At 40.4% G+C, this 13324-nt stretch overlaps 1 protein-coding gene across 1 annotated transcript; it reads right to left on the bottom strand.

The window, feature by feature from the left end:
• Positions 1-2636: 2636 nt before the first annotated feature.
• On the bottom strand, positions 2637-12495 carry LOC123723972 (Kv channel-interacting protein 2). Its single transcript, XM_045690913.1, has 6 exons — positions 12191-12495; positions 9729-9798; positions 8168-8346; positions 6209-6313; positions 5093-5155; positions 2637-2786 (listed from the first exon to the last, which is right to left on the bottom strand). Exons 1-6 carry the CDS (start codon positions 12356-12358, stop codon positions 2739-2741), a joined length of 633 nt encoding a protein of 210 aa, XP_045546869.1. The 5' UTR covers positions 12359-12495; the 3' UTR covers positions 2637-2738.
• Between the last annotated feature and the right edge of the window lie 829 nt (positions 12496-13324).

The following is a 13324-nucleotide window of genomic DNA, read 5'->3' as shown; positions in this document are numbered from 1 at the left end:
TCTATTACAGTATACAGTACTGTACTATTCTATTACAGTACACAGTACTATTCTTTTACAGTATACAGTACTATTACAATATACAGTACAGTACTATTCTATTACAGTATACTGTACTGTACTATTATATTACAGTATACAGTACTATTCTATTAAATTATATTGTACTATTCTATTACAGTATACAGTACTATTCTATTACAGTACACAGTACTGTACTATTCTATTACAGTATACAGTACTATTCTCTTACAGTATACAGTACTATTCTATTACATTCTATAGTACTATTCTGTTACATTATACAGTCCTGTACTATTCTGTTACATTATACAGTAATATTCTGATACATTCTACAGTAGTGTACTATTACGGTACATTCTTCAGTACTGTACTATTCTATTACAGTATACAGTACTATTATATTCTATTATATTATACAGTACTATTCTATTACAGTATACAGTACTATTCTATTACATTATACAGTACTGTACTATTCAATTACAGTACACAGTACCATTTCTTTTCTATTATATTATACAGTACTATTCTATTACAGTATACAGTACTGTAAGATGATACATAATATATGTTTACTTGGTATGTTCATATACATTTATTATTGGTTTTATGACAAAGTTGTGGTAATATTTTTCCTCAGTGTCCTGATGCAACGTCTCTTATCGCTTTTATAAAAATACAAAATATTGGAAACTATTAGGAGTGGATTGTGTTTAATAAACCGTTCAGATTAAACTTCATTGTCATTGTTTTCACCTTGTTATAACAGTATCTTCAGAGTAGCTTTCAAAATCACACCTCTTGTACTGTACAGTACATACAGTAACTACAAATAATACATTAACATTGGTTTGCATAGCAATAGTGGTTTATTCACTTCCATTATTATCATCACATCATCATGTCAGTACAAAATATACACAGACACCTTCAGGAGTAATGTCCAGCACCTACAGTACACACACAACCAGTTACATTAAATATTACTTATTGTCATTTCTAAAACACACATCATGCAGACACTATAGATGTTGTAAAGAGGTCAATGGAACACAGACCGTGGGGGATATAAGAGGGACGCCGGATTGGTGCACATTCAACATATCTGATATAACAAAGTGGATATTCATCAATCCGTCGTGATTTATGTATTGTAAACAGGCCCACAATGTGGTTACTAAAGTTTGATTTGAATATATTTGGCTGTCTTTGCTGCATAATTTAGAAGTTGTCCATTTTCAGGTTTAGAAGGAGTGACTGATAAATGCTAACTCCCCTTCATATAAGCTGGTAGCATAGCTAGCATACAGAAATCAGTGGTGTAGTCAAAGTAGTTTTTAACTGTAATGTAGTTAGTTGGTGACAATGACCTGAACATTGGGGTTGACATTACAGGAGGCTGCTGAGAGGAGGACGGCTCATAATAAAGGCTGGAACGGAGCAAATGGAATGGCATCAATCACATGGAAACCATGTGTTTGATGCATTTGATACCATTCCAACTATTCTGCTTCAGCCATTACCACGAGCCCGACCTCCCCAATTAAGGTGCCACCAACCTCCTGTGGTTGACATCCATACAAGCATTAAACTCTGATTTTTACCACAACATAGCACACATACTCTATACTGTAAATAAAAGCCTAAATGTAGGTTCATTTTGCTGGGGGGCAATGAGGAGATTTGGGATTTTATCCTCACGCGTTTCCATGGCAATTCGATTGTTTTGGTCGAGTTCCATTGACCTCTTTACAGCATCTTTTCAATGCTTTGAGCCAAAGCCGAAGAGACTCCTCGTCCTTAGGAGGTGGCTGCAAATCAAAAGGCGCCTCACAACTGCACTCGCTCCTCAAAAAAGTTTGGGGGGTCAAACACTCCTGCTCCATGAACGGCTTCTATTTCGGCCAATTACCGTGGCAACCCCTTACCCAACATAAAATGACCGTTTATGTGAATCCATGTTTGTAAAGTTGTGAGAAGCGATACTGAGTTAGCTAGCTCCCAACTATTGGCCGGAAGCGCTTAACTGGAAGTCACCCACAAAAAAACCTAAACAGACACCGCCCATATTTCCATAGACAATGAGGTGAATAGGACACAATATGGATGTTTGGAGGGTTGTGGGTAATTGCGTCAGCCAGGGGATTCCATTCCAAAACATTGAGAGATGGAACATTCTAGAACGTTCGTTGACTGATAATAATATATCTCACAGTTAACAAGTTCAGACCAGGCAGTGAGATTATTGCCTGATTTAAAGCCTTTTGAGTCCACCATTTTGTCCAACTAGTAATAGAGAATAAAGGACATTATTGCATAGTGAGAATGTGATGTCATATAGAATGAGTGCTATGGTCTCCAACACAGCGTGGCTCTTGAGCCCCTAACTGTTGTCTGACCTTCCCAGGAAGGGGTGTCTCTTTTGGGGAGCAGAGATGGGCTAGAGGTGGATGAGAGAGTGGAGACCCATGGAGGGGTACCTATTGCCCACCTAACTGTTGTCTGATCTTCCCAGGTAGGGGTGTCTCTTTTTTGGGGGGGGGGGGTCTAGGGCCTAGGGATGGATGGGAGAGTGGAGATCCATGGAGGGGTACCTTTTACCCCCTGACAGCCTTAATGAGTCTGTGTTTGGGGATAGAGGGGAGCTAGAGGTGGAGGCTATGGGGCTAAATATGGGAACGCTGTCCTTTAGGCCACACCCACAGGAAGTATCACTAAATGACGTTGTCAAACAGATGCATGGACTGCATGATGTTCTCATCCTGGACAGGAGGCAGGAAGGGACAAAAAGCACAACAGGTAAGAAGCAGTTAGAGAAAAGGTTTAAACAGTACGAAAGCAGAAACAGGTTCTTAAATAAATAAAAAGTTTAATATCCAATGTTAGTAAATTAGCTTTTTTGTTTCAATAACTTATAGGGAAGATTGGTGTGATTTTCCACATCTCATCATGTCATGGGGTTGTTCAGTGACAGACATGCATTTGTTTAACCCATCACTAGATTATTTCATTTCAGAGAGACAAAAAGACATACAGTTGAAGTCAGAAGTTTACATACACTTAGGTTGGAGTCATTTAAACTCGTTTTTCAACCACTCCACAAATTTCTTGTTAACAAACTATAGTTTTGGCAAGTCGGTTAGGACATCTGCTTTGTGCATGACACAAGTAATTTTTCCAACAACTGCTTACAGACAGATTATTTCACTTGTAATTTACTGTATCATAATTCCAGTGGGTCAGAAGTTTACATACACTAAGTTGACTGTGCCTTTTAAACAGCTTGGAAAATTCCAGAAAATGATGTCATGGCTTTCGAAGCTTCTGATAGGCTAATTGACATAATTTGAGTCAATTGGAGGTGTACCTGGGGATGTATTTCAAGGCCTACCTTCAAACTCAGTGCCTCTTTGCTTGACATCATGGGAAAATCAATAAAAATCAGCCAAGACCTCAGAAAAAAATTGTAGACCTCCAGAAGTCTGGTTCATCATTGGGAGCAATTTCCAAACACCTGAATGTACCACGTTCATCTGTACAAACAACAGTACGCAAGTATAAACACCACAGGACCACGCAGCCGTCATACCGCTCAGGAAGGAGATGCGTTCTGTCTCCTAGAGATACAAAACAAGTACAAAAGTATCTATAGCCACAGTAAAACGAGTCCTATATTGTCATAACCTGAAAGGCCGCTCAGAAAGGAAGAAGCCACTGCTCCAAAACCGCCATAAAAAAGCCAGACTACGGTTTGCAACTGCACATGGGGACAAAGATTGTACTTTTTGGAGAAATGTCCTCTGGTCTGATGAAACAAAAATAGAACTGTTTGGCCATAATGACCATCGTTATGTTTGGAGGAAAAAGGGGGAGGATTGCAAGCCAAAGAACACCATCCCAAGCGTGAAGCACAGGGGCAGCAGCATCATGTTGTGGGGGTTCTTTGCTGCAGGAGGGACTGGTGCACTTCACAAAATAGATGGCATCATGAGGATGAGGACGGACAATTATGTGGATATATTGAAGCATCATCTCAAGACATTAGTCAGGAAGTTAAAGCTTGGTCGCAAATGGGCTTTCAAATGGACAATGACCCCAAGTATAATTCCAAAGTTGTTGCACAATGGCTTAAGGACAACAAAGTCAAGGTATTGGAGTGGCCATCACAAAGCCCTGACCTCAATCCTATAGAATATTTGTGGGCAGAACTGAAAAAGCGTGTGCGAGCAAGGAGGCCTACAAACCTGACACAGCACCACCAACTCAGTCAGGAGGAATAGGCCAGAATTCACCCAATGTATTGTGGGAAGCTTGTGGAAGGCTACCTGAAACGTTAGACCCAAGTTTAACAATTTAAAGGCAATGCTACCAAATACTAATTGAGTGTATAACTGTAACTTCTGTAACTTCTGACCAACTGGGAATGTGATGAAAGAAATAAAAGCTGAAATAAATCATTCTCTCTACTATTATTCTGAAATTTCACATTCTTAAAATAAAATGGGGATCCTAACTGACCTAAGACAGGACATTTTTACTAGGATTAAATGTCAGGAATTGTGAAAAACTGAGTTTAAATGTATTTGGCTAAGGTGTATGTAAACCTCCGATTTCAACTGTATATCCATGTCACTCTCAGAGAAAAAAAGTAACAATGCAAGGTTTTACACAGTTAAATGTGACACATCATTACACACACATGAAGGTACCCATAAGCAATCATTTCTGATGGAAAAACACACATTTGTGGAAATAAACTTCACATTGTGACGTTTTAAATATTATTAAATCACATCATTCATAATCACATCCTATAGAATCATGCTGAAATGTAACACATGCACACACACAAGCATGCACTCACACAGACATACACAGACATACACAGACATACACAGACAGACAGACAGACAGACAGACAGACAGACAGACAGACAGACAGACAGACAGACAGACAGACAGACAGACAGACAGACAGACAGACAGACAGACACACACACAGACAGACACACACACAGACAGACACACACACAGACAGACACACACACAGACAGACACACACACAGACCTTTTGACAAGACTCCAGAAATTCCTCAATGGTGACCACGCCATCTTTGTTCTTGTCCATTTTCTGACAGAGTGAAACAGAGAAACAGTTGAATATGCTACTCTGATCCCTGGCCGTGACCCCACACTCCGAAGGGTGTCTCAGTGGGATATGCAACAAACACATTTCCATTCCACACCACACACTGTACAGGTTACACACCTACAGCTGAAACAGGACAAATATAAGTAACCTCTATTTGACCTTTTGGTTGTTCACAAAGTCAGAATTGAACAATGAGGAGGTTATGTCTAGAGGGTCCTTTTAAAACCCTTTGTGAAAAACACGGGAGGTAGAATGAACTAACCCTGGGGCCTGGATTCAATTAGAAAACACTGGAGGTAGAATTATCTAACCCTGGGGCCTGGATTCAATTAGAAAACACTGGAGGTAGAATTAACTAACCCTAGGTTCTGGATTCAATTAGAAAACACTGGAGGTCGAATTATCTAACCCTGGTGCCTGGATTCAATTAGAAAACAATGAAGGTAGAATTATCTAACCCTGGGGCCTGGATTCAATTAGAAAACACTGGAGGTAGAATTATCTAACCCTGGGGCCTGGATTCAATTAGAAAACACTGGAGGTAGAATTAACTAACCCTGGGGCCTGGATCGAATTAGAAAACACTGGAGGTAGAATTATCTAACCCTGGGATAAATAAGATACCGTGCTAAAGCATTTAAAGGTAATTTCCAATTGAGCCGACATCTTCTCAGTTTACCTTGAATGTGATCTCCACTAACGCAGTAACATGGCCTTTAAAATGTACTGTTGTCTACAAGCAGATTAGGATTGAATCAAGGTTTAGATATGTGGTTAGTTGTGTTACCTGGAAGAAGTTGTTCATCAGATCCTAGATCTGTGGTTAGTTGTGTTACCTGGAAGAAGATGTTCATCTGATCCTAGATCTGTGGTTAGTTGTGTTACCTGGAAGAAGATGTTCATCTGATCCTTGATCTGTGGTTAGTTGTGTTACCTGGAAGAAGATGTTCATCTGATCCTAGATCTGTGGTTAGTTGTGTTACCTGGAAGAAGATGTTCATCTGATCCTAGATCTGTGGTTAGTTGTGTTACCTGGAAGAAGATGTCGACGTGCTCCTTGGGGGCGTCGTTCTGCATACAGGGGTACGTACACGTCCCCATCATATCATAGATAGAGCTCATTATATCAGTCATCTCCTGAAACACACACACAGAGACGCACACACAAACACACACACAAATACACATGCACGCACAAACATGCACACATTCATTTTCACACACAAACACGACACACACACACACACACACACAGAGGGGAGGATGCGGGAATAGTTTAGAAGAGAAAGAAAACATATTTGCACACACACACATACACATAGTTGAAGTCAGAAGTTTACATAAAATTAGGTTGGAGTCATTAAAACTCGTTTTTCAACCACTCCACAAATTTCTTGTTATCAAACTATAGTTTTGGCAAGTTGGTTAGGACATCTACTTTGTGCATGACACAAGTAATTTTTCCAACCATTGTTTACAGACAGATTATTTCACTTATAATTCACTGTATCACAATTCCAGTGGGTCAGAAGTTTACATACACTAAGTTGACTGTGCCTTTAAACAGCTTGGAACATTTCAGAAAATTATGTCATGGAGTTATAAGCTTCTGATAAATAATGTCAATTAGCCTGAGTCAATTGGAGGTGTACCTGTGGATGTATGTCAAGGCCTACCTTCAAACTCAGTGCCTCTTTGCTTGACATCAGGGGAAAATCAAAAGAAATCAGCCAAGACCTCAGAAAATAAATTGTAGACCTCCACAAGTCTGGTTCATCCTCAGGAACAATTTCCAAATGCCTGAAGGTACCATGTTCATCTGTACAAACTATAGTACGCAAGTATAAACACCATGGAACCATGCAGCCATCATACTGCTCAGGAAGGGGACGTGTTCTGTCTCCTAGAGATGAACGTACTTCGGTGCGACAAGTGCAAATCAATCCCATAACAACAGCAAAGGACCTTGTGAAGATGCTGGAGGAAACAGGTACAAAAGTATCTATATCCACTGTAAAATGAGTCCAATATCAACATAACCTGAAAGGCCGCTCAGAAAGGAAGAAGCCACTGCTCCAAAACCGCCATAAAAAAGCCAGACTATGGTTTGCAACTGCACATGGGGACAAAGATTGTACTTTTTGGAGAAATGTCCTCTGGTCTGATGAAACAAAAATAGAACTGTTTGGCCATAATGACCATCGTTATGTTTGGAGGAAAAAGGGGGAGGATTGCAAGCCAAAGAACACCATCCCAAGCGTGAAGCACGGGGGCAGCAGCATCATGTTGTGGGGGTTCTTTGCTGCAGGAGGGACTGGTGCACTTCACAAAATAGATGGCATCATGAGGATGGACAATTAAGTGGATATATTGAAGCAACATCTCAAGACATCAGTCAGGAAGTTAAAGCTTGGTTGCAAATGGGTCTTCCAAATGGGCAATGACTCCAAGCATACTTCCAAAGTTGTGGCAAAATGGCTTAAGGACAACAAAGTCAAGGTATTGGAGTGGCCATCACAAAGCCCTGACATCAATCCCATAGAACATTTGTGGGCAGAACTGAAAAAGCACATGTGAGCAGGGAGGGCTACAAACCTGACTCAGTTACACCAGCTCTGTCAAGAGGAATGGGCCAGAATTCACTCAATGTATTGTGGGAAGCTTGTGGAAGGCTACCTGAAACGTTTGACCCAAGTTTAACAATTTAAAGGCAATGCTACCAAATACTAATTGAGTGTATGTAAACTTCTGACCCACTGGGAATGTGATGAAAGAAATAAAAGCTGAAATAAATAATTCTCTCTACTATTATTCTGACATTTCACATTCTTAAAATAATGTGTTGATCCTAACTGACCTAAGACAGGGGACTTTTACTACGATTAAATGTCAGGAATTGTGAAAAACGGAGTTTAAATGTATTTGGCTAAGGTGTATGTAAACTTCCAACTTCAACTGTATATACATACACACACACACATCGTACCATACCTCTTTGGTGATGAAGCCATCTTTGTTGAGGTCATAGAGGTTAAAAGCCCAGTTGAGTTTCTCTGTGACAGAGCCTCTCAGGATGATTGACAGGCCTGTGACGAAGTCTTCGAAGCTCACAGAACCATTCTTGTGGGTGTCAAACGCTTCAAACAGAAAATGAGCGTAGGTGCTGGAGTCTGAAACAGAGGGGAAAGGGGGATACCTAGTCAGTTGTACAACTGAATGCATTCAACTGAAATGTGTCTTCTGCATTTAACCCAACCACTCTGAATCAGAGAGGTACAGGGGGCTGCCTTAATCGACATCCATGTCTTCGGCGCCCGGGGAGTAAGTGAGAGAGGGGGATACTGAGAGACTGAAAGGCTGAGAGAGAGAGAGAAAAACCTTGACAAAGTACAGGCTCAGTGAGAACAGCCTTGCCATTGAGAAGGCTAGACAAAGGAAAACCTGGCTCCCTGTAGAGGAAAGGCTGTGCAACCACAGCAGAACCCGAGACAGAGCTGCATTTCCTGAAAAAATGTCAACAATATAAAACAATTAGAGAGCTTAATTTCCCTAAATTTGAAACCCTTATTCAAGGTTTCAAAGACCTCTCTGATGAGAGTAGACTACCCGTCCTGTTGGGGGAAGATGCAGAGAGCTGTGGGTTGGCAGCGCACTACATTGCTGCCTAACATAAGATGAGGGACAGTATTTATGCTGCAGTAGTTTATGTGTCGGGGGGCTAGGGTCAGTCTGTTACATCTGGAGTATTTCTCTTGTCTTATCCGGTGTCCTGTGTGAATTTAAATATGCTCTCTCTAATTCTCTCTTTCTCTCTTTCTGTCTTTCTCTCGGAGGACCTGAGCCCTAGGAGCATGCCTCAGGACTACCTGGTATGATGACTCCTTGCTGTCCCCAGTCCACCTGGCCGTGCTGCTGCTCCAGTTTCAACTGTTCTGCCTGCGGCTATGGAACCCTGACCTGTTCACCGGACGTGCTTGTTGCACCCTCGACAACTACTATGATTATTATTATTTGACCATGCTGGTCATTTATGAACATTTTAACATCTTGACTATGTTCTGTTATAATATCCACCCTGCACAGCCAGAAGAGGACTGGCCACCCCTCATAGCCTGGTTCCTCTCTAGGTTTCTTCCTAGGTTTTTGGCCTTTCTAGGGAGTTTTTCCTAGGGAGTTTTTCCTAGCCACCGTGCTTCTTTCACATGCATTGCTTGCTGTTTGGGGTTTTAGGCTGGGTTTCTGTACAGCACTTTGAGATATCAGCTGATGTACGAAGGGCTATATAAATAAATTTGATTTGATTTGACAGTGTCTGACAGACCAACCAACCTGCACATGTCCTCTATGCTTATTGTTGAATGTGTGGTTATTTTGACCCTTGGTTATTGTTGTTCCGTTGACAATTTTGATCATAATTATGTTAGTATTGTAAATCTCTAAAGTATGATTTGGTAATATGTACATCGTTACGTCATGACAATAAAAAGAGAGAGAGAGAGAGAGAGAGAAAATTTCATGCACGGGTGCAGCACACACACTTAAAGACACTCACCTCCCTGAGGAAAGAACTGGGAGTAGATTAACTTGAATGTCTCTTCATCCACCACACCACTAGGACATTCCTATTGGACAATCAACAGAATGTTAGAACACATTAAGACAGAGAGACAGACAGACACCACTAGGACATTCCTATTGAACAATCAACAGAATGTTAGAACACACAGAGATGGAGAGACAGACAGACACCACGAGGACATTCCTATTGGACAATCAACAGAATGTTAGAACACATTAAGACAGAGAGACAGACAGACACCACTAGGACATTCCTATTGAACAATCAACAGAATGTTAGAACACATTAAGACAGAGAGACAGACAGACACCACTAGGACATTCCTATTGGACAATCAACAGAATGTTAGAACACACAGAGATGGAGAGACAGACAGACACCACTAGGACATTCCTATTGAACAATCAACAGAATGTTAGAACACATTAAGACAGAGAGACAGACAGACACCACTAGGACATTCCTATTGAACAATCAACAGAATGTTAGAACACATTAAGACAGAGAGACAGACAGACACCACTAGGACATTCCTATTGGACAATCAACAGAATGTTAGAACACACAGAGATGGAGAGACAGACAGACACCACTAGGACATTCCTATTGGACAATCAACAGAATGTTAGAACACACAGAGATGGAGAGACAGACAGACACCACTAGGACATTCCTATTGGACAATCAACAGAATGTTAGAACACATTAAGACAGAGAGACAGACAGACACCACTAGGACATTCCTATTGAACAATCAACAGAATGTTAGAACACACAGAGATGGAGAGACAGACAGACACCACTAGGACATTCCTATTGGACAATCAACAGAATGTTAGAACACACAGAGATGGAGAGACAGAAAGACACCACTAGGGCATTCCTATTGAACAATCAACAGAATGTTAGAACACACAGAGATGGAGAGACAGACAGACACCACTAGGGCATTCCTATTGAACAATCAACAGAAATAACACACACACACAAAATCAGAGAGAGAGAGGGGGGTCAGAGAGAGAGACAGAGACAGGTATAATATGTTTGTGAGACAGAGAGAGAGAAAGAGAGAGAGAAATACTCCCAAGTAAGATAATATTCTTTCAAGACAATATCTCAATCAATTCCCAACTTCTGGGCATTTACAAATGACATAAATCTGAATTATTCTGGGTGAGGGAGGAACAGCAAATATTACAGCCAGACATGAATATGACTGCCATAGCCTGAGGGACATCCCATGACCACTAGTTCCCTGAAGTATTTACATTGTATATAACTGACAGTAATACATAGTGGAACCATCATCCATGTAGCCTGAGGGACATCCCATGACCACTAGTTCCCTGAAGTATTTACATTGTATATAACTGACAGTAATACATAGTGGAACCATCATGCATGTAGCCTGAGGGACATCCCATGACCACTAGTTCCCTGAAGTATTTACATTGTATATAACTGACAGTAATACATAGTGGAAACATCATCCATGTAGCCTGAGGGACATCCCATGACCACTAATTCCCTGAAGTATTTACATTGTATTTAACTGACAGTAATACATAGTGGAACCTTCATCCATGTAGCCTGAGGGACATCCCATGACCACTAGTTCCCTGAAGTATTTACATTGTATATAACTGACAGTAATACATAGTGGAACCATCATGCATGTAGCCTGAGGGACATCCCATGACCACTAGTTCCCTGAAGTATTTACATTGTATTTAACTGACAGTAATACATAGTGGAACCATCATGCATGTAGCCTGAGGGACATCCCATGACCACTAGTTCCCTGAAGTATTTACATTGTATATAACTGACAGGAATACATAGTGGAACCATCATCCATGTACATGTTGTTGTTTATTTACTAGCTATTCTTTTTATTTTTTATAATAATTTCATAAACTTATTTTTATTATTTAAATGTATCGACTGTAGATTCCACAATACAACAGCAGTAGTGTTGTACCTGAATACATGATTCCACAATGCAACAGCAGTAGTGTTGTACCTGAATACATGATTATATGTACTATTATTATTACTACTGAAATAAACTGTATTCATTATCCTCATTGCACTGTACTATATTTACTGAAATGCTGTACCACTATACTGCTTTGACAATATCTACAAATTGTATTTCATGTCAATAAAGCAATCTGAATTGGAATTAAATTGGAGTGAGAGCGAAAAAGAGAGAGAAAGAGAAAGAGAGAGCGAGATAGGGTTTTAAAGAGAGTGACAGACAGACAGACAGACAGACAGACAGACAGACAGACAGACAGACAGACAGACAGACAGACAGACAGACAGACAGACAGACAGACAGACAGACAGACAGACAGACAGACAGACAGACAGACAGACAGACAGACAGACAGACAGACAGAGAGACAGAGAGTCCTCAGGGAGAGACGTGCATTCTTGAAGCCCCTGTAGAGGATCTGTAGTTCTCTCCTGGTGAACTTAGTCTGTTGTAGTAGCTGGTCCAACCCCTCTGGTCTATAACACACTGTAGATAACTCCCCATCCTCCACTACACTGTCTGTAGGAGGGGGGGAGAGAGAGAGGGAGGGGAAGAGAGGCATGGTTGTTATGCTTAGTAACTACCCCCTATTGTGTGTGAGAAAGAGAGAAGAAGAAGTGAAAGAGATAAAGATAGAAGACGGTGATACTCAGTTCCTTGTTACCAGTGGTGTAAAGTACTTCAGTTAACATACTGTACTTTAAAGTACTACTTAAGTCACTTTTGGGGGTATCTGTACTCTACTATTCATATTTTTGACAACTTTTACTTCACTACATTCTTACAGAAAACAATGTACTTTTTACTCCATACATTTTCCCTGACACCCAAAGTACTGGTTACATTTCCCCTGACACCCAAAGTACTGGTTACATTTTCCCTGACTCCCAAAGTACTGGTTACATTTTCCCTGACACCCAAAGTACTGGTTACATTTTCCCTGACACCCAAAGTACTGGTTACATTTTCCCTGACACCCAAAGTACTGGTTACATTTTCCCTGTCTCCCAAAGTACTGGTTACATTTTCCCTGTCTCCCAAAGTACTGGTTACATTTTCCCTGTCTCCCAAAGTACTGGTTACATTTTCCCTGACACCCAAAGTACTGGTTACATTTTCCCTGACACCCAAAAGTACTGGTTACATTTTCCCTGACACCCAAAAGTACTCCTTACATTTTCCCTTACACCCAAAAGTACTGGTTACATTTTCAATGCTTAGCAGGATTGTCAGTTGTCAAATTCACGCACTTATCAAGAGAACATCCCTGGTCATCTTTACTGCCTCTGATCTGGCGCACTCACTAAACACAAATGCTTTGTTTGTAAATGATGTCAGAGTGTAGGAGTGTGCCCCTGGCTATCTGTAAATAAAATACAAAAATCTAGAAAATGGTGGTGTCTGGTTTGCTTAATATAAGGAATTTAAAATTATTAATACTTTTACTTTTATTTTTTATACTTAGGTGCATTTTAGCAATTACTTTTACTTTTGATTCTTAAGTTTATATGAAACCAAATACTTTTAG

Source organism: Salmo salar, chromosome ssa12, assembly GCF_905237065.1.
Source record: "Salmo salar chromosome ssa12, Ssal_v3.1, whole genome shotgun sequence".
Taxonomy (NCBI): Eukaryota; Metazoa; Chordata; class Actinopteri; order Salmoniformes; family Salmonidae; genus Salmo; species Salmo salar.
This window is presented reverse-complemented; position numbering and strand designations above follow the sequence as displayed.